Source organism: Amphiura filiformis, chromosome 12 (genome assembly GCF_039555335.1).
Source record: "Amphiura filiformis chromosome 12, Afil_fr2py, whole genome shotgun sequence".
Taxonomy (NCBI): Eukaryota; Metazoa; Echinodermata; class Ophiuroidea; order Amphilepidida; family Amphiuridae; genus Amphiura; species Amphiura filiformis.
The window spans coordinates 59,620,226-59,643,837 of NC_092639.1; the positions used below are offsets into that span (position 1 = coordinate 59,620,226).

At 36.1% G+C, this 23,612-nt stretch overlaps 1 protein-coding gene across 1 annotated transcript in view; it reads left to right on the forward strand.

Annotated features, from left to right (window-relative positions):
- Positions 1 to 23,612, forward strand: part of LOC140166506 (tuftelin-interacting protein 11-like) — a 40,041-nt gene that overhangs the window by 7,239 nt on the left and 9,190 nt on the right. The window contains exons 2-9 of the mRNA XM_072189986.1: positions 13,527 to 13,654; positions 14,768 to 14,922; positions 16,643 to 16,876; positions 18,046 to 18,258; positions 18,835 to 19,133; positions 20,031 to 20,153; positions 20,737 to 20,884; positions 21,395 to 21,617. Coding sequence (XP_072046087.1) covers positions 13,540 to 13,654; positions 14,768 to 14,922; positions 16,643 to 16,876; positions 18,046 to 18,258; positions 18,835 to 19,133; positions 20,031 to 20,153; positions 20,737 to 20,884; positions 21,395 to 21,617 — 1,510 coding nt within the window. The 5' untranslated portion in view covers positions 13,527 to 13,539. The remainder of the gene's footprint in view (positions 1 to 13,526; positions 13,655 to 14,767; positions 14,923 to 16,642; positions 16,877 to 18,045; positions 18,259 to 18,834; positions 19,134 to 20,030; positions 20,154 to 20,736; positions 20,885 to 21,394; positions 21,618 to 23,612) is intronic.

The window sequence follows — 23,612 nt, forward strand, 5'->3', positions numbered from 1 at the left end:
TAGTGTAGTGAACTATCTAGATATACTAGCTCTCTAATATGCCTCCAGACGCGATTTTACCGTGTTAGAGGTATGGGAGGGAGGCATATTAGAGAGCTAGTATATGGCCCATTTCACGGTTAGGCACCATTTTTAGTGAAAAAAACTCGAAATTTTCAAAATGGATTATAATTTAATAGGGGTTTTCTTTTCCAAATAAGACCAGATTTTCATAAAAATATCATTTCCCAGCTTAAATCTCGCTACTTCTTGAAGAAAATTATGATTTATTATCTCATGTTATGTAATTTTTTAACAAATTTGATCAATATTGAGTAGTGTATATTTAATACTTTGACTGTCCAATACATATATCATAGATATTTAAAATAAACGAGTATGTCATAGGCTCCTTCTGACCAAATTTGGGCAAATTTTGTTGTGTAATGACAAATTTATGGCCACTTTAATGTAATTTTGTGGTAAAAAGGAAATTGACATGAAAAGGTTTACTCAACAATTTTAATAATCAATGAATGACTCTGATATTGCACAGCTGGGCCTGTTTCAAAATTGTCGTAATCATGTCGGACGGAATTTGATAGCAAATATGGCTGTCATTTTTGTTCCAAAAGTACTGGACTGTTTTTTTTTACATGGGTATGGATATGGTACATAGCTATCATGCTATGGCAGTATTGTCTGAAAACTCTTTGATGGCTTCGTGTAGGACGGGAAAAAGTGACCATGTCGGACGGAATCGATAGAAATGGGGTTCCCAGGCTTTTGACATTCAAATTGATATTCTATCGAAAGTTACAACAATATCTTATAAAGTCACTGCCAAATAGTCAAAGGAACATTCATAAATTAAATTTCTCATACAATCTTTATTCAACAATCATTGTCGTGGAAACGGCAACGTCTCAAAAATGGGCCATGTCGGACGGAATGCATCATGTCGGACGGAATGAAATGTTGACTTTTTTGGCAACTTCTCAAAATTTAATATTTTTTACCTGCATTATAAAGATAAGGTCATGTACTAATGCTGTGTATACTTTAAAAGTATTGACATCTATTTATTAAAGACGTAATAATGGAAAAATTGACAAATTCCATCCGACATGCTGGATTCCGTCCGACATGATAATCAATTGGAAATTGGTCCCCAACTTGCTTAATTTTGAAACTTACTTCTTAGAAATGAAGTTACAATACATTTTATGTAAGATTCATATCTATTCTTTCATAAAATAAACTTTTTCTTATGAAAACTACAAGATTTCTTAACTATTTTGATGTTTTTTCACAGGTATACAAAAACGCAAGCATGTCGGACGTAATTTTTGAAAACAATTAACAAGGGCTCCTTGAGCACTTACAATTCAGTATTGTTTTATTTCTTTGTGCTTACACAATAAATACACACCTTACTTAGTTAAAATCAATATAACAATTAAAACCATATGTCATCAACTTTAGATTTCTTGCAATTTTAAAAATGCAAACACTGAATTTTCCGTCCGACATGCATGAATTTTCTTTTCTAAGTTTGTGTTTCCTGTAAAAAACTACTCAAAATTTTATTTATTTATTCCTGTGAAGTATCCATGAATTTAATGTAGAAAATGAATCAATAGTTGTTTTAGTCAATTAGGCCTACCTTTAAAAAAATAAACAAATTAAGGGCTACATGAAAACCAGAATGTCGGACGCAATAGTTTACAAGGGCACATTTTGCATTGCCCCCATGCAGGATAATGGCATATTTCCCACTTAAAAATGACCAGTTTCATCACATGTACATGTACTTTCCTGCAGTCTGATTGAACAAAAGTAGGATGTTCTGTACACGATATGCAAATTAGCATAGGATAAGGCTAATGAAGTGAAATGATTAGTTTCTAATCACATTTTCTCAATGAAATATGAGGTCATGATTTTATTATTCATTATTTTGGAAAATTTCATTATTGTCAAAACTTTTGCTTATATGGCTATTACCATAATACATGTATTGTTGATGAAAGACCATCTCAAAACAGGTATTAGATCATCATTACAGACATTTTGCAACAGATTAAAAAAATTTGAATTTGGTTTTTTTAAGTGTTAAGAAATTTGCAATTTTTGTAGTCACTTGAAACATGACGAGGTAATCCTTAAATTCCATTATTTACTGTACATCCTCTACCCCTACAACATGTCAGACATTTTGAGAGTTTCAATTTTGATTATTGTCATATCAATTTTCAGATAATTGACTTTTTAAAAAATAATTAAAGTTTTGGTCAAATTGAAAAGGTGATGCGGGCGGGTGACGGGAAACTATGAATCAACTTTCATTAGCCTAATCTGTGCAGAACAAGGTGTAGCACATGTGCAGACTGCAAATACATGCTTTGCACAGGGCACTGTGGGATGAGCACAGTCTTTCTGGCTTCTTTTACATTATTTTGTGTAAATTGTAAATACAGGGTGTATCAAAATTAAGTATACAGTTTGAAAAATGCTGGTAGATTAAAAAGTATGAAGAGTTTGGTCAAAATTCTCTAGTTGATAACTTAATCAACATCTTGTCCTCCTACAGCTGAAAAATCACTGGCGTGTGACCATTAATCAGGATTTGTGGCTACTTTTGTGAGCCGAGTACAAAAAGCAGTTGCGCGAAGTCAATTGGGTTTAAATGCCCGCTGCTTGTTATTGTTGTGCAGCCAAGAGAAACATGCAGGTGTACAGATCATTTTTTCTCATTGTTAACGTTCCAATCCTGTGCATGTGTGAGTTACATAACACGGGACTTTTGGTAAATCTGGGCAACTATCTTTTTACATATGCTAGGTTTTACTTGACAAGGAGAATAGCAACATTAAAATGGATACTCCACAGTACACGCCAGAGCAAAGGGCCTTCCTTGTTTTGTTGTTGCAGAGTACCATCGCACCCAGAGTCCAGCAGAAGTGCTTCGGAGATTCCGTCAGCAGTACCCAAATGCACGTCCCCTTCACGTGGCGCTATTTACAACAATGTTGCGAAGTATCAGATAGCTGGAATGAGTCGTAATCTGAACAGAGAACATTGTGGTCGCCCCGGCACTGGAAGATCTGCTGCTAATATCCTAGCAGTCCGTAACACTCTGCAGGCGGAGCAAGCAGGTCAAATTAGCTGCCGTCGAAATGGACATGGAATGCCATCTGCAACCGTTAAGAGAATAACTCGTTTATGACTTGCGATTTCATCCCTATCAGAGATAAGGAGATATCAACTTTAGCAAGCAGATCACCAACGTCGCACTGTGTTCTGTCAGTGGCTTCTTGCCCGTCCTCTACGTTTCCTGGAAGATTTCATCATTGGCGATGAAGCAGATTTTCATTAAATGTTTTCACAAGTCATCCTGCAGACCTTGATGAACTTCAGAGACGCATAATTGCACAAGTTGACATTCTTAGGCAGGACATACCTCTCATTAGACGTGGTGTGAACGCCATGTTGAGAAGAGCCGAAATCTGCTTACAGAAGAATAGTGAGCATGGGGAAGACTAAGACTAAAACTCTCAATAATTGTAAACAGTAAGGAAAATGGTGAGACTTTTGTTGTGATTTGTATGTTGTTTTGATTTTAATTGACTTCGCGCAACTGCTTTTTGTACTCGGTTCACAAAAGTAGCCACCAAATCCTTATTATTGGTCACACGCCGGTGATTTTTCAGCTATAGGAGGACAAGATGTTGATTAAGGTATCAACTAGAGAATTTTGACCACAGACCTCATACTTTTTAATCTAGCGACATTTTTCAAACTGTATACTTAATTTTGATACACCCTGTAGACCAGTATCAGGCAAAATGAGCTTCTGATCGATGTAGATTTTAGCAAAAACTATGTTAACAAACAAAAACATGCCATACCTGAGACCATAACACCCGAGTCTCAGTACCATACAGAGTGCCTATTTTGGCTATGAGTAATAGCCTATATAAATGGCATTTATTTCTTCACCATTTACATTTATAAACTGACATGCAAAATGTCAATTTTAAGTTTCTTCAGTGTGTACACTGTACAGTGTAGTGGGTGTGTACACATGCATTTGAAGCGCTAATTAACAAATTTCAATGTACATTGTACTTGAGGCCCTACATCAGGGTTTAGTTAACATGAAAGGTGTTGGGATTTAAAATTGCAGACTGGTCTATTTTCAATTACACAAAATAATGTTAAAAAGTCAGTTATTGGAATTAAAATAGGAGCTTATGTAGGTACACGTGTACGCAGACATGTATAAGCAGAAGCCAGAAAAACTGCTACATGTACACCTTGTTCTGCACAAATGACAGATTATCCTAGGCTAATTTGCATATCGTGTACATTGTACAGAACATCCTACTTTTGTCCAATCAGACTGCAGGAAAGTACATGTGATGAAACTGGTCATGTTTAAGTGGGAAATATGCCATTATCCTGCATGGGGGCAATGAAAATGTGCCCTTGTAAACAATTCCGTCCGACATGCTGGTTTTCATGTCGGACGGAAAAAATGTAGCCCTTTATTTGTCCATTTTTTTAAAGGTAATTGATTAAAACAACTATTGATTCATTTTCTACATTAAATTCATGGATACTTCACAGGAATAGATAAATAAAATTTTGAGTAGTTTTTTACAGGAAAAACTTCTTGGAAAATTCATGCATGTCGGACGGAAAATTTAGTGTGTACATTTTTAAAATTGCAAGAAATCTAAAGTTGATGACAGATGGTTTTAATTTTTATATTTATCAACTTAGTAAGGTGTATATTTATTGTGTAAGTACAAAGAAATAAAACAACTGAATTATAAGTGCTCAAGGAGCCCCTGTTATTTGTTTTCAAAAATTCATTCCGACATGCTTATGCTTTTTGTATACCTGTGAAAAAACATCAAAATAATTAAGAAATCTAGTAGTTTTCACAAGAAAAAGATTATTTTATGAAAGGATAGATATGAATCTTACATAAAATGTGCTGTAACTTCATTTAGAAGGAAGTTTCAAAATTGAGCAAGTTGGTGACCCATTTTGAAACAGGCCCAGCTTTGAAGGTCATAATATGGGTAATGTTCACAAATAATATCAGCCAGTTTGAAAACACAGGTCAAATTCAAGATTCTGATGATGTTTGTGCAATTTTGGATGTGACTGATGTCAATGTGAACAGAAACCACACACTGTAAAGCAGAGTATGTTTCAGAAAATAATGATTCAACGAGTTTTCACACACTCAGTGAATTAATTGGGATATATTGAAACATATCAACCTGTGTTAGTGTTCATTTTAAAACATTGTTTACAATTTATAGAAGTGGATGTGACATTTTCAATTGTGAACGGAATGTTTCATTATGATAAACAGTTTGCTTGTCAAAAATATAAGCTTTGGGCACTTCTAACACATATATTTTGTGAGATTCTATTGAATTGAGCAATGCTAAAACGCTTTTTCCTGACCCTTTATATTTTTGACAAGCAAAATGTTTATAATTTACTGAAATGTTCCGTTCACAATTGAAAATGTCACATCCGCTTCTGTAAATTGTATACAAAACTGTCCTCTAAAGACAAAGACAAAGCTTTGAAATAATCATATATGACATGTACAAAATAATAAATCTATTTTAGAAAGTCAAATATCATGTTGTTTAAGGGGGTACTACACCCCTGCCCAATTTTGGGCCTATTTTTGCATTTTTCTCAAAAAATTATTGCGCATTGGTGACAAGTCAGATATGTATAGGGGCAAGGACTACAACTACTGTACTGAAAATTCAGCAACTCAGAGCAAGTAATTATTGATTTATTGATCAAATATTGGTTTTCCCTCATTTTTGACTGTAACTCCACAACCGTTGTCTGTTTGGAATAAAATTTCCAGTGCAATAGTTGTAGTCCTTGCCCCTATAATATACATATCTTACTTGTCACCAATACGCTATAATATTTGAGAAAAATGCCAAAATAGGCCCGAAATTAGGCAGGGGTGTAGTACCCCCTTAAGTATTTTGGCCTAAAACTACTAATTTTGAGGAATGAGGATGTGACATGTGAACGGAAATTGAAGCTTTTTGAATCTCCTGTCACAATTAAAGAAGGCATACTGAATTAAAGATTTGTTGTGCCTTTTGATCCCCCACAAACCTGTAATGAAATAACTTCAAACTGGCATCCTAGTCCCATTCCTGTCTTAGTTCTTTGAAGAAACTATTTTGGATGTGACAGGTACCATGGATGTGACACATGTGAACGGAAACTTTGAAATGACATCTGCAAGCTAAGTTGATGAAGGAGTTTTCATTAAATGGTGTCATTAGATAGCTCATAGCAGGAGATTTTTAAAAATCAAGGAGAAAAATTCTGCCACATTTTGTTAATAAATTATACTATTTGGAAAATTAATCGGATGTGACAAAATTGTGAACGGAATTTGTTGGCAAAAATTCAAAATATCGCTGTATCTACATATTTAGAGCAACAAGTGTAATTTGTTCAACAAATAGTAACAAGACTCTGAACTTTACTAAAACACACTAGTTTGCCATTCATGTAAAGTATTAGTCGATCTATTCCACATTGAATAAGGTACATAGATGTGAACGGAAAATGTCACATCCGAATTCAGAAATTTAAAGTATTAGTCGATCTATTCCACATTGAATAAGGTACATAGATGTGAACGGAAAATGTCACATCCGAATTCAGAAATTTAAATGGTTCTCATGCTAGTTTAACTGACAACTTATACTTTGTTCATGTATGGCTGTATAGTGCAACTTGTTCACTACATAAAAACAACAAAAGCAGCTGGTAGGCTCAACATAGTTAAAAGTGGCAGCATTGGAAAATAAATGTCTGTTTCAGGTTGCTAGTGAAATGTGGTTTTTGACCACTTCTGACCCCTAATGCCCTGAAAGATAAAACTAGAAAGGCCGATTTTAAACTAATGGAGGTAGGCCATACAGAGACAATGAAAAATCACCAACAGTAAATTCTGTAACCCCATTATTTTTTACACACCAGGCCAGATATGTTGAAAATCAAAAAGTGGCGCCTAACCGTGAAATGGGCCATATAGCTCCGGACCAAATATCGACACTCTATAATCAGGGTTTTCTTTAAGCATTTTGCTGAAAGGGTATTTTCAAATTTTTTTGACCCTTTCAATTGTGAATTTTTCCTCTGAAGGAGTCAAAAACATTGCCCAAGGGGTATTTTTATAATATTATTTTTGAAGACATTTGTAACAATATGTTTGTTTTTGGAGCCATAGGCGCAGATCCGGGGGGTGGTGGTGGGTGGGGGGAATATCCCCCCCCCCCAATATTTTGCCAGGGGGATGGTCCATACAATCATCCCCCCAATGTTGACGCCTGTATGTGGGTTTCTCCCCTATATCGCCCGGTAGTCCCATGTTTCTGACCAAATTAACCTCATATTTGGTCATTTTAACTCAAAAGTGCACATTTTTGCGCTACTAGCACTTTAAATTATTCCACTTTTGCACCATATTTCAACAGTGGCAAAAATTTTTGTACCATAAACTTATTCTTTCGCCAAAAGGTGCTGGATTCACTATACTTCAAGACATTTTTCACCCCCCCAAGTCAAAAGAAATCTACGTCACTGTTTGGAGCAGTGGCGGATCTAAAGCAGTCAGAAGGTGGGGGCAATTTTAAAAGAAAATAATACTATTTAAAAATGCCCTCTGAGAAGTAAGAAACTTTTGCAAAATGAAGACTTAATTGAAGTAATTTGGTGGATCATTTTGGCATTATTAATGTGTAAAATATAGTTTAAAAAAGCAGAACATTTCTGAAATGAGCAGTCCATGGACATGATCATGATGGAGCCTTCGGACGGCAAGTTTTCCCTATTATGGTAGGCCTATAGATTGTGTTAAACATTATTGGCAAATGTCGAAAGCAGAAGTGAAAGTGGCCATTTGTTTATCAACTACGCAAGGTGATGTTCCCCCCTCAGAACGTGGAAAATTTTGCAAAATGAAGACCTAATTGAAGCGATTTGGTGGACCATTTTGGCACTATTACTGTGTAAAATATAAGTTGAAAACCGGAAAATTGTGAAATGACGGTCTATGAAGCCTTTCTTTGTCACGTTTTCCCTATTAGGCTTATAAATTGTGTTAAAAATAGGGCCTACATTGGCAAATGTCGAAAGCAGAAGCAAAAAATGGTCACTTGTTTATCCACTACGCATGGGGTGTCTGAGGAGGATGTTCACCCCTGAGAGGGAAAATTTTGCAAAATTAAAGTCTAATTGAAGACATTTGGTGCATCATTTAAACAGAAAAAAGGACCCGAACCCAATTTGCAAGATTTCAAACTGACTCTTACATTACTCGCAATCACTAAAACATGCATGGATTAATGCTGACAAAATGTGATGGGCCCTACATATCGGGAGTAGGTCCTAAATGCCAAAAGCCGAAAATAAATGCACAATATCGGGTGTTTCTCTATTCGAATCTTGCACTATGTGACCGCGGACGTTTTCAAGATTTTGTACGCGTTGGACTTTGGGACTTTGGATTTGAAGGAGTCAGCAAAGTGCCTGAACGCGTAAATACGCGTGTTTTGTGCGTTAAAGAAAACCCTGTCTATAATACTAACTCTCTAATATGCCTCCAGACGCAATTTTACCGTGTTGAAGGTATGGGAGGGAGGCATATTAGAGAGCTAGTATATATAGCGTCTTCCAAAAGATATCGACACTATACTAACTCTCTATGCCTCCAAACGCGATTTTACCGTGTTAAAGGTATGGGAGGGAGGCATATTAGAGAGCTAGTATATAGAGAATCCTATATAATTAATACCCGCCGGAGGGTGAGAAAAGGGATTTCTTTTGGGGATAATCTAAGCTAAAAGAGGGCTTGGTTTGTTTTTGGGGGCAACTACAAAGAAGGGAGATCTACTCACAAAGAAGATTTTTGGTCTAAACTAATATGCCTCTTCAAAAAAGGGCCTATGTTTGTAAAAAAATCATCAGATTTTTTTAAAGATTTTCAAGCTTTCAGTGATATTTTAGAGTCATTTTAAGCGTCCTAAAAATAATAATATCATTACAAATTTCTATTAAGCCTATTTTATCCAGTTTCAAAATACAAAGAGAGATGTTCAAGTTCAAGTTCAAAAATTCAAGTTGCGAAAAGTTGCAATATTAAATCCAAAAAGTTTGCAAACACGATGAAATCCTCCAATAGTAATTTATAACTACATGTATAACTGTAACTGTAACTATAACTGTAGTGGGTAACTACATGTATAACTGTTGTTCTCTATTCAAAGTCACTGTCGCTAGACATTTCGGCCATTTCTGCCAGCCATTTGCGCTTCTTTGCTTCCTTGGTGCACTGAGACGGCTTCTTCGTTTTTTTGCCCACTTTCTTTGCTTTCTTCTTTTGCTTCTTTGCTTCCTCCTGTGTGCACTCTACAAATCCCGCGGGCATATACCGTTGTGATGTTCCAGGCCTAGGCCTACTTGGTCCAGGCAGATCACGCTCGTCGGGTGGGCTAGGAGTCTCGGGAATAACTTTTAGCTGGAGTGCTACCGACGCTTTCGCTTTCCGTTACTGGCACACGAGCATAATCATGGTCAAGATTGATTGTTTGGACAGCGGCTTCAACATCAGGAGGTGCGTGGCGGACGTTATATATCTGATGCACTTCAACGTCGACTTGATTCTGCTGTATAGTCCAGGTATCAAATAGCGGGAGTGGTGCGGTTAGGCGTGCCAGGCCATCGCCGCTGTATACATCGCTAAGCAAGTCAAAAAACAAATGGTAGACCTCACCGGGCGATCCCCTGTGGAAATGTTGCCACATAATCTCGCACAAATGTGCTTCAAAGTTCTTAATTGTGGTACCGTGGATCCTAACGAAGTGATCTTTGGCGTGCATCCACAAACCTTCAATGTAATTGGTATCTACATCAATTATCTCTCCAGTCTGTACATTTCTATACTTCTTTTTGAAGCTGTCTGAATGGATGACCGTGAAGTGGCGGTATCCTAAGTACCGGTAATTGAGCTTATTATACCCCACCCACCCATCAGTATAGATGGTGGAGCCTACTTCAACATGGCGATTGATGATCTTCATCAACCCCGGGGGGGCCACTGGTCATTGACAAGGGGGTATCATGCGTGGCCATGGAGTTTCAAAAAGCACCCTAAACAAGTATGTGCAACGACTGAAAATACACCCTAAATAAGTATAACAAGTGTAATATACTACCCTAAACAAGTATTGGCGTTTTTTTACCCCTTAGCAAGTAAAACATATATTTTCGACACCCTAAGCAAGTAATAGGCCTACTACTTGAAGCTCCATTTTCAATGATTTCTTTAATAGTAGGCCTAACTCAGAATGGCTCTGCTACCAGGGCAGAATATGAGCTATTTTAAAATTACAAAATAAACGTTACATTATTTTAAGCTGATTTATAGTATCAGAGAGCCTAAGAGGGAATAAAATGAAAAGAAAATTTAAAAAACTCTAACTAAGTAAAGACAACACGAAGAAAAGAAAATAGAGAAAAAGAAGGCAAGAAATGTGAAATTATATCATTTTTGTAGGTCCTATTAAAGTTTCGACAATTTATTCTCCATCCTCCAAATATTATTATAGACCTACAAATCATGTTTCAAAGTGAGACAAAAATCATAAAATAGTGGTCAGATTTTTTTTTTATGACCTAGGCCTTATTGCGAAAAAGATGAAAAGTGCATAATATTAATAATTTATTTTAAAAGCTTAAAATGACAACAATTAAGGCCTACTTCTGGAAGGAATCGGATGAATAATAGTGGTATTATTTCATAAGTTGAATAAAGTATTAGGATGAAAATAAGTCGGTAAATAGCGACTGAGATGCATGGTGCTCAATCAGTTCAGGATGCAGGATTCGTGTATGACTGCAGAATTTGATACCAATCCAAACCCGTATTTTAATTCTGCACCATATCCATCTTACCTTTTAATATTGATTTGATGTTTTCACAATTTATTCAAAAGTTTAAAATTTGTTTTTTAAATAAAATCAAGATCACTTATTGTGACAAAATTCTAACAAAAATATGATGCTTTTGACGATAATAACATGCATGTTTTTATTTATTTATTTTGTGGATAGGTCACAGGTCAACTCAATCAATCCTCTACCGTAGATATTTGTGGTTAAATAATTGTATACATGAAAATTAGCTTGAAAATCTTTATTTTTATCCATAATACAAGATAGAAAATTCAAATAATAGTAAAAATATTTTAAAATGAAATGAGAAACTTTGGACTTTATAAAGGAGAATTGAAACTCTTAAAATCAGAGTATATACACGTGCTGTGCATGTACAATGTACTGCATGTGTACATCACCATTGAATGTTGTAGGGTTGTGCATGTAGCATTGAATGGGTTAATGGAAAAATATTAACAGGCCAGCTGGGCTAAGTCGGCAATCTTTATGGACTAAACAGAGAACTACACAGTCAAGTCTAGGGATAAACATGAAGGACATGAAACTTATGAAGGACTGGTGTCTGGACGGACCCTAAATACGTAAATCTGTTGTGAAAAAGATACCCTTTTTCTCTAATTTCCATGTTTTTGACACCCTATTCACGATACGCACGTACAGTGCCTGATCGTGAAAAAAGACCCTTTTACGTGATTTTTGGCCACGCATGATACCCTCTTGTCAATGACCAGTGGCCCCCCCGGGTCATCAACGTCGCTCTGCTTCTGTCTTCAACAGGATACATTATGCAATGTCCACTGCTCCTTTCAACCAAACCGACTACCCACACTTTCTCCTGTGCTCTTGAGTTTCCTTTATGATATTTCACTTTTCGGCCAAACAGACTCTCGTCTATTTCAACTATACCGGTGAATTTCTTCTTACCTTGGATGACATCTTCCCAGACCCACTGAATCATTACATCTCTGATATACGTTGTGCTGTAATGAGTTGCTGTAAATTGTGCACATGTAACAAGTAGATGGCCATTTAGGAAATTCTTAATAAAAGAAATCATGTCAGGAATTGCATGGTGCATCTTATAGAAGAATGACCCCTTTCTAACTGTGGTCTCATGTTTCCTGTTGTCGGTGCACCTCCAACAAATGCCGTCGATTCTTGTATCTCTTGTTGCAAGTCTGCATGGAGCCCCACATGTAATTCCGCCAGATCCGATCTTGGACCCATGGCCACATTTCATCTCCTCTTGGCTCTTGAGTAAGCCCTGTTCCATTAGCCACTGCAGCCAAGTGCTATCTTGCAAAAAAACCCCGTGAAAACGCCACGGGTCCTCGAAGCTCTTCCAGGTGATATTACACGGATATTACGTGAAACAGCCCTGTTGATAACAGGCCTTATTCACACATTGGTAAAATTTCAACAAACTTTATTTATTCTTTATGCTCACTTTGCCCGATTTTCAGGAGCAACATTAAGTACCGGTACAGTATTTACATGCAGATGCAAGCAAAAGTCTACATGTACTGGTGCATGTGTCCACCTGTGTAAATTGAACCCAATATTGGTCACTCACTACTCACTTCTCACTCACTATTCAAAATGTGACATGTACATTTGTACACCAATTACAGTCCCCAAATGGTCTACTTTTTAGTTGGCTTGAATTCCGAAACATTTAGTGATCAATACATGTAGTTAAAAATGCGATCCCCAACCCTTTGGTTACCTTCGGACGAATTTGTAGTCAGTTTCCGTGTCTGAAAATCCCCTGTCTTTTGGAATTTGCAGCAGAGCATTATATAGCTCGTCTGGAGCCTCCAAGGAGAGCTGTTTAGAGCAAAGTATTGTTTAGAGCATTTACAATACATTGTAGAATGTAATTAGGAGAGAATGGTCAACTAAAGAGAGCTAAAATCACTCCTATATAAGGAGAACAGTTGAGAGCGATTACTCTCGCTCTCCTCAGAAGACAGTCCCTGTAGGCTGTAATGAATACTTCTTCCGCACCGCATCAGCCATCCAATGAATGTCATGAAAAACATGAATTAATTAATATGCATCTAGTTTTATAATCTAAGAGATGACCAATTCATGACATGAACCACATAGAAAAGCTGATAGGCATGCGGGTATTACATGTTGTAGTACCATGTTTAGATTTCATACATTCCATCATATTTTTTTACTTCAAGTTGAATTTTTAAACTACTGGAAGTCTGGAACCCTTTCAACTATATTAATTGCTACATGTACACAATGTACATTGGCGAACAAATTGCAGAGGAGTCCTTGTTATAATCTTAAAATTTCAACTACAAACCGGTCATCAAGTCACATGACTCCAGGTTTTCCTATGAGTCACATGATTAGCTTTACCTCTCCTGTCACAATTCTGATAAAGTCCCACGGATGTGGTGATGAAATAAGTAAGTCACTATCTTATTATTTAGAGATCTCTTTAAAATATTCATTCTACTTTCAACTGATTTTCATTAATTTGTTTTTTAAATCTCCAGCACAGTAGTGAAGATGGCAGATTCTGATGTTGAAGATGGGATGGAAAAGTTTGAAGTGACTGATGCAGACTTACAATTTCCATTCAATACAAATAGAAGAAGGCAGACCAAACACCAGGCTACATATGGTAGGAAGATTAGCTATGAAACAGGGCTTTAAGGCAGCCAGCCGTGTAGGGAGTGTTTTTGTAATTTTTGCCCACATGGCCTATACTTTGTACACAAATGTTAAATTTACACACCCAGTTTTTTGAATTTACTCACCCAAACCTTCAAATCCCGCCTTTAAGACCCTGTATGAAACACAAAATATTTGATGTAATCTCAAGCACAGATTAATACAAATGATAGATGGTGACAATGTTCATGATTTAAGGTTCTTTTGAAGAATTTTTAGTAAAGAAAATTTGCTGCATATACCGGTAAGTAATTTTTTGGGTTCTCGCTTCAAAGGTCTATTTAGAAAAAAAAAAGTTATATGCACCACTGCAGTTTTCCTTGAATATGGGCTGAATATCACACAATTTTGCATGCACAGGCAAAATTTTACATGCACAGAACCAATGTTACATGCATCTGTGCATGTAAATCGAGCCTTGTCTCACCTTCATCTGCATTGTTTTCTGGAGTTGGTCTATATTGTGTACATTTTTCAATTTTCAAGAATCAATTTTGATTTTAAAGCTCCATCAATCATGATGATATTAATTTGGCTGATTGCATCGAAAAAAGATTGCAATTTATTATAATTAATACATGTAGCATGCCAATTTCACAATTGCAAAAATTAATTAAAATCCTCTGGACAAGAGCCAACAAATAATTCTATGTATCCTTAAGTTTATTGTGGATAATACACACTATTGCTGTTTGTTATGAATTGATGGTGGTAGCAGTGTAAACCGATATGAGGTGTGTTGTGCATTATTTTGTAGGTGTGTATCTTAAAGAAAATAGTAAAAATTCTACAACATATGAATAGGTATTTGAATATATTAAATTGTCTATATAAATTTAATTGTATTTCTTCTTTGTTGAAAATATTGAAAAAGTTAATTGAGTGGAGGAAAAAGTCTTGTTTTTTGTTGCTATACTGACCAGTATTCTGGTGTTCCGAAGTTTCTTTTCATAAAGTTTTTTTATTTTTTTCATAACAACTGGTTGGTTGGCTGAGGATTTTTGATTTACATATTTGTGCATTATCTGCACAGTTTGACAATGTTTCAAACTTTCAACTGCAGGTATATGGGCAGATAGTGATGAAGAAGGTGAGGAGAGGAGAGGATTTGGATCAAGTGGGCGTGGCGGCAAGTTTGACCCCCATCATGAGATGACCTTTGTGAGTCATGGATTCAAGAAGACTGCAAAAGAGGAAGCTGCTGAAGGAGAAGAGGAGGTGAGGAAAACTAATGAATAAACCATGTACCACTATCATGAATGTTTTTCTAACTTTTTCTAAGATAATTAGTAGTGAAAAGAGCCCAGAAAAGCTAAAATGTGTGAGCGTCTATGGGCTCTGCCCCTTAGACGTCCACCAGGGGCTTTGCCCTGGTCCCTGGCTGTTGGCGCTCCACTCTTTTTGGGCACAGTATTTAGAAAGTTCAGCTTTTATGGAGCAAACCGTGTGGCATCAGTGTGCCTGGAATCTTGGCACCTTCCTGTGTTTAACAGGGATGTATAGTCCAGTTGCTCTAGATATGTATAGACGAATCTAAATTCACGCATTCCTACACCTGACTAGCAGCCTTTAGTTGGGTAACCGTCGGCTACAATGCACTCAAAATGTGAAATGATTCGGCCTTGGCGGAAATTTTAAACTGCATTCCATCACCCGCTTTACACCTTTCATAATAATCGGATTAATTACATGCGGTATCTATGCTTTGGTGTACTTCTCGTCCTTGCATCTTCTCTAGGTGTTAGGCGGCTTTTATTTGCACAATTGGACGCTCAAAGCACCGGGTTGGTGCTACCGGCTACCCAAAGATGTCCGACCAAATCCTGACCATGACTTGGCTACTTGGATTCGTCTATAGTCCAGTTGCTCTAGATATGAAAAAGGACATAAATATAGGCCCAATTACTAGTAATTATATAATTACCCCCTTTGGCCAATTTTACTACCAGCTGGCGAAGCCCACCCCAATGATAAACCACAGTGGACAAACCAATAGATAGAAAATTGTTATGTAATAATGGCATTATGGAACCTGTTGGCACACTTTTCACACCATGTTGATAGCTCTAAATAGGGGATCAGCAGGGGATAATTGGAGGGATTTGTGGTTTTGATTTTTATTCCTTTTTCGTAGAGCAACTGTACTATAAGTTTTCAGGCTTTTCTGTAGTCCAGATGCTGTTTTTCAGGCTTATTGTCAAAACTGGACTTTCATCCCTGGTTTAAGATTCTTTTGTTCAGAGCATGATTTTTGAGTGATTTTGAGCACTTGAAAAATGCATGCAAGCTTTTGCCACATATCAACCTGGATGTTTTATGACCACACTTTCATTAGCAGTCCAGTTACATGTAGCTCAATTGGTAAAGCACTCTACTTCGGTGTGTGAGACAGTGACAAGTTTGAAAAATTCAAATTCTGTACAAGGAACTTGCTGCTAAATGTCCCAGATTACTTGTACAAAAATTAGGGGAGCCAATCATGGCTGTGATGGTTTATGTCAATATACATGTAGGTTGATAGCACTTGCATTGATCTTGAACTGCACATACTTGAATGGTTTAAGGAATGATTTGGACCAATCAGCGACTTTGTGTAAACTGCAGACTTGATGGTAATGCGCTATTATAAAGAACATTATATTGCCCTGATGTTATAGGGTTACCAATAAATCCAATGATTTGTTTATTTTTACTTTATGTTAAGTGGGGTAATTCATGGCTATGTATGTCCATCCTCAAATTTCAGCAAGAGCCCTAACACAAAGAATTTTTATATCCAAATGTTCCTAATAAGGTTCTTCTGAAGAATATCAATGTCAATTAAAAAAATCAGGCAAACAACCTAAAATAATTTGTGTTAACAATAATTTTAGCACTGCATGAAGAAAATTCATAACAATGCCCGTCTTGTTTTTTGTTTTGTTTTCCTCCGTTCCAGGAAATGGATGACGAGGAGTTCATGCGAACCCAGTTTCCAATGGAGTTTGGAGCACGGGCATCGTTCATCCCAACACCTGCACCACCTGCTGAGCAAACACCATCAACATCATCTGGAACATCAAAGAGGTTGACAAATGCAGAGATAAAACATGCCAAACTTATGAAGGCTGACAAGAATCTGGGTTCTTGGGAGAAGCATACCAAAGGCATTGGGCAAAAGCTTTTGCTTCAGGTAATATTTGCTAGTCACCTTATTACATAAGTGACTCGGAAATGATACAGAGGAATGAGTCAAATGTCCGCAGTTTTCAATATTGATTTTGTTTATAATTCATTTTTATAACCCCATTAATTGAGGACTACTGGTTATGAGTGATTCTCTAAAAAACTAAAAACAGTAAAACATAACAATGTATCACGTATCAGTTAAATTAAACTCATTTGTCTTGATCATGTCACATATATTATGATAGATTTTGCAGGAATTAATTTCAGGAATGAAACCAATTCCAGGCAAAGTCATAATGCATCCAAAATTACAATTTATAATATTTTGCAGTAAACCTTCGACGAGCGCAACTACCGTGATGTTGCAAATTCAGAACTAACAACGCATCCGGCGCACAGTTCATTCATAAATTTCCACTCTGCAGCAGCAGATTGCCTCAGCAGCCAATCAGAGCATAAAATATGCGCTCGTCAAAGGCTTACTGCTTTTTTTGTTGCGATTTTAGTTGGGTTTTTTTCGCGGATTTGGAGAGTCCCTGGGCCTAACATCAAGTGCTACCATCATTGAAAAAAATTTGAAAAAAATAAAAAAAATAAAAAAATAAAGAAAATAAAAAAATAAAAAATTGCATTTAAAAAATTTTTTTTTTCGGATTTAGAGAGTCCCTTGACCTAGAGTGAGGTACTGCAATCATTTGTGTTTGATTAAAAAAAAATTGGAAAAAAGATACAAAAAAATTACAAGTTTGTATCCAAATGGGACCGATTTGTAACTTGTGTTCACTGCATAGTGATAGTCTATTGAAGATATAAAAATGCATTGGTCTTGTACACAAGTCTATATCTTAGATAGATTTTGAAGCGAACACAAGTTACAAATTGGTCCCATTTGGATACAAACTTGTAATTTTTTTGTATCTTTTTCCAATTTTTTTTTTTTTTTAATGATGGTAGCACTTGATGTTAGGTCCAGGGACTCTCCAAATGCGCGAAAAAAAAATTAAAAATCGCAAAAAAAACAAAAAAAATTTTTTTTTTAATAGATTTTTTCAAAATGTCAAAAAACGCAATTGGAGCCAAAATACGCAAATTGCGGCGCAAATAACGCAATTGCGTATTCTTAGCAGCCCTAACATATGTGTATAAAATCCCTTTTTGACATCAATATTTCAGATGGGTTACATACCAGGCAAAGGTCTTGGTAAAGCCAACCAAGGTATTGTGCGACCAGTAGAGGCCACCAAACATAAGGGCAAGGCAGCTGTCGGAGCTTACGCCCGGGATAGGCCTAGCCGGATCCCCATCATACCGGAGAGTGTTGACTCGGACGTGGAAGAGGAGCAAGAATTTCAGAAAGAATTAGCACAATGGAAGAAAGGTCCTGAGGTAAGCTATCTGTTATTAAGGCAGGTGTAAGGGGAGCATGACCTAGTGGTGTTTGCGCTTAAATATTCAGACAAAACTGACACAGAAGGCTCTATAAAAGAAATTGAAAGAAGGAACTTGGATTGTGTGATGTACCCTGTATAATCCTCTATCATGAAATAGGGGAATGTACCTTATACTCATGCAAGAGGATTATACAGGGTACATCACAATAGTATCTGACTTAATTAGGACTACTCCTATAATAAGCACCCCATGTGGAGTTTCCTAGCTTGCATCTGTTAAAGCATCGTTTTAATTTTCACTGCATTTTAAACCTAAAATTATTTCCAAAAATTTTGGTTGGATTTTGGATCATAGCAAACTTACCTTAACACTTTACTGTGCAAGGAGTGTAACTCTTGTTCTGTAGTATCAGTATACTGAAATTAAACAATATTTTGTGTGGAAAATATTCAGTTTGAAATTCAAAACTGTAAATAATTATTAAGTGCCCATTTCTTAATTGTGCAGGGGCCAATGAATCCAATATTGTAGGACTATCCTTTAATATCTGCTATGTTCTTGTACTTGCAGGGTAAGAAACAGAAACTGAAATACAACTATAAAACAGTGGAAGAACTCAAGAAATCGGGTGTCGGCGAGAAACGAAAAGACTCCAAAGCCAGCAAAGTGAAAGTTATAGACATGACAGGGCCGGAGAAGAAAGTGTTGGCTGGTTACGGAGCTATCGGTCAGCAGCATGATAGGCCAGACGAAGAGGAGGATGTGTCTCTTGAAGGTGCTAAGAAAGCATTTGAGATGCGAGAGTTGGAACATAATCTGCAGATTCTGGTGGAAATGTCGGAACAAAGAATTATTCAGCATGATAGACAGTGAGTATTTTTTATTAATAAGGCACCAGCCTTATTAATAAAAAAGGATAGATAGTTCCAAAAAGTGCTATGATTGATCTGGATACCAGAAGTACCATATTGATGAGGATATAAAACCTGTTTATATATAATAGTTTTACGCTTTGCACAAGTTTTTTTTCTTTGTATATAAATGCATACCATACTGTATTTTTCAGGAACAGTCAGCTAGTGCTCAGAGGAGGCTTAAACACATTCCCACAATGTACTATTACTATGATAATGATTGGGACATTTGATCAATATAACCTAATTTGAAAGGCAAAGTCCCCATTACCACACACACAAAATGGTAATTTTAAAATTAGCCAACAAGCTAATAGTCGAGACTTAAAAATTTAAATTTGATTTTCTTATAGAAAACATTCATATTGTCCCACTGCATTAATTTTATTCTAAAGTCTCAATGTTTTGAATGTTAAATAGAAGTATGAAAACACCAGATATTTGCACACAATCCCAATGCAAGGTATGGTCAACTGTGCCACATGTGTACAAAAGCATGAAAAGGCAGACATACCAAGGCCAGAAACCCCATTGGGTTATGGGAATATATTTAAACTTCCTCTAGCCAGTGCTGTTCTCCTTATATATAGTTTACGAGATCATTAAGATTAGGGATGCACCGATCAGCTGGGGGCCGATATAAATCAGCGATTTTAGTCCAGTTTTAAATTGAACTTGGGGAAAATCCCTTCATTTGCCAATCTAATGAACCAATTAATTATTTCCGTGCAAAATCAGTATTAGGCTACAAATATCATGACAGCAGTTAGCTAACACATACATTTCAAATTGCTAAACACTTTTTCAGATATCCAAATATAATTTTGTTTTTGTGTATTTGATTTCATTTAGACTACAGTATGAGGAAGATATGGTTGTGAACCTACAGCATGAAAGGGATAAATTGAGTGGCATCTTACAGCAAGAGGAGAGAGTCATATCCAGGCTACAGAAAGTCATGGATCTGGTGGATAGGTATGGTATTAGTAGTTGACAGTTGTAGAGATTTTGTTAGCTCTTGGCCAGATCTATAAGTGGCCACATATTTGTATAGGAAATAAATTGCTTTTATATCAAGTTGCAACCCTGTACACATCGTGCATATTAAAAGTTCCATAGCAAGTCCCCAAATTTTGTCTGTGGCACTCACCATGACTGGTCATGTTGAATATGGTTATTGTCATGTGCATAAACCATGCAGTATTGTGCAATTTATGAATCTTTATCCTCTTGGTTTTTATAGTTTCATAACTTTTTTCTGCATTATTTGCCATCGCAGATATCTCAAATTAAACATAACATCATTGTCATTCTGGTCACCATTATTTTTTAAATCGCCCCTCACTTTGGGTATAAGGAACTGCTACTTTATTTATTCTGCTGACTGGTATAGGTATTTTTGATAAGAAGTATTTTACACATTTTTCATGCTTGCTGGTAATGCAGTGGTATTTTAAGTTGTCTATGACATGCAAACCAAACCTAACTTACAAAAAGAATCAAGCATTAACTTTCTTGATGCAGTTCATTAAACCATCATCATATCTGTCTTATATAGTTGCGAGGAGAGAAGTAAACCAAGTAGCGATGATCCCATGACATTGGATGAATGTGTCCAGGTATATGAGTTACTACAAGGAGAGTATGCAGAAGAATACAGAGCATTTGAGCTGTCCCAGCTTGCAGTTATTGCAGTTTTTCCACATGTAAGTCAAGCAGAAACTAACAATTTTATAACAATGGGGAAATCAAGATTGGAAATCAGATCGGTATGATTGTATAACAATGTGGAACATCTGTGGCTGCATTGTGAAGAACAATGTGTTGCTGCACTGTGTGGGAAATGCCAGGGGTGAATGCATAAAAATTCTTCCTAAACATGTATTGTATCTTGTCAGTACATCCAGAGCTTTGGATCAACATGTCAGCACCTAGTAATAGATAAGTTCTGCTAATGCCTTGATTAGCTTTGACATAAAAAAGAAAAGCAGTGGTGTCCCAATATGACCTACTCTATCTTGTGATGCAACACTAAAAGACGTACTTCCATTTTATGTTCGTATGATGAGTATTCATGCATTACAGCTGTTCTTAAATATTACAAGACTCGCATTGTGTCCTAGCCCTGTGTAGACTAGACAGTCCCAAGAATACTATGATTGATATGAAAATGCCAAATGTGTATGTTTAAACATCAATTTGACATTATTTTCCAGATCAAGCAAATGCTTGCTATTTGGAACCCAATCAAGGACAACAGAGAGCACATTGAGCTGTTTCAGAAATGGAAAGATATCCTTGATAACAGTGACAGTCGTATAGCATTACCTGATGGTACATCCATCACCATGTATGAGAGGTTGGTATGGGAAGTATGGATGCCTAATATCAGGAGGACTATCAGCAACTGGAATGTCAAGGAGAGTGATGTAATCATAGGTGAGAGATCAATTGGGCTATACTGCTATTCCAGTTGAAATTCATATACCCCCTATTGAAGACATGGCCTTAATCTTACACACAGGGAGTGTGAATTTCAAATGGGGTTACCTGATTGGGTGGCTCTATTTGAAATCCATATGCTCTGTGTGGGAGATTAAGGGCATGTCTTCCATAGTTCCATTTGAAACCCCAATTCTTTTGAATTTTTATAAAAAGCTGTAGAATGTTGAGTATCATAAACTTTTTTGAATCAATCCATTTAGTGCAATGGGGACGGACGTCATAATAATTAGATGCGCTGAGATAGTATTTATTCGACCATCTGCATCAGGAAGTATTGTCCGGCAAAATTACCTTGAAACATTACTTAATTATAAAATTGTGAACATGAAGAACACATAGGTCCAGCATATATAAATACATTCCTTGCATATTTATTTATTGATTGATTGATTGATTGATTGATTGATTGATTTTTGTTTGTATGTTTGTTTGCTTGTTTATTTATTGATTGTGTGGATGGGTCTGAGAAGGTGTGGGGTCTAGTATTTATTTGACCATCCCATTCAGGAAGTATTGTCCAGCAACAGAACACATAGGTGCAGCTTATATAAATACATTCCTTGCATATTTGTTTGTTTGTTTGTTTGTTTGTTTGTTTGTTTGTTTGTTTGTTTGTTTGTTTGTTTGTTTGTTTGTTTGTTTGTTTGTTTGTTTTGTTTGTTTGTTTGTTTATTTGTTTATTTATTTATTTATTTATTTATTTATTTATTTATTTATTTATTTATTTATTTATTTATTTATTTATTTATATATTTTTGTTTGTTTGTTTGTTCAAGTGTGGATGGGTCTGAGAAGGTGTGGGGCCTAGACCTATTATAAAACTACACATTTATTTTCAATTTGTTATTTCGTTTTGCTTGCTGAATACAAACTATTGTACAAGAAAATATTATTTAAACAATGACTTAGGTTAGGCCTACAGAAAACAATTCTTGTGAAGTAATTTTATCTGAAATTTCAAGCTAATGCTTCACCTAATTTCGTGCAACAAAAACTGGCGGACCATCATCCCCTATATCGAACTTATCCAATGACCGGAACGGTATGACAATTGAAATGACAACAATTGCCCTGTGGAGGCCTCTTGGCTTCAATAGGGTCTATGCCCTAAATTGATAATTGGACCGTCACTCGATTTGTAAAAAGGTCATGAACCCTTTTGGTGGACCAAAGTAATTGCCTAAAATGAGGCAAAATTGGAAAAAAATTGGGTTTCAAACTGAACTTTGGAATTTGGAAAGTATAAATCACTTTGGGTCTAAGGCTGTGCTACCACTTTTCTTTGATGATTTTGACCACAATTGAAAAAAGTGATTTATAGTTCAGTTTTTTCATCTCAAAACAAATTATCAAGTTTCAAAAATAATTGCCTGAGTGTAACAAGGCCAGATTTTGTAATTATATCATAACATATGAAGAAATTAAAGGCATGGGTTTTCATCGCTCAAGTGCATTTAGCCAATATGTGGCATATATCAAATCAAAACTTTTTCATTTTAAGGACTTGATGAGACAAAAAATATGTTAAATGATTCATTAAAAGTTTTGTGTTACTGTTTATGAGCTTTCTATGTTACTTTATAATATTTGAGTGACTATAAAAGTGAGTTTTTGCCAGTTTTTGACATTTTTGCCAGTTTAAACCGGGCAAAAACTGGCAAAAACAGTTTTTTTGCAGGTTTTTGCCACCCTTGCCGGCAAAAAGTGAACCCCGAAAAACAATTATCTAAGCTAATTGATCAAGCAGTAACAATAATCTAAGCTAATTGAACAGACAGTAGTGCCTTAGTTTTTGAGGAAATTCCAAAATGATAGAACTTAACTTTGTTTCACCTCGATACTGGTAGTGACGTAGGTGCATATTTTGCTCGTAGCAGTGTTGAATCATATACAGACCTGCCAACTAGTATGTTTTTCCCGCATTTTATA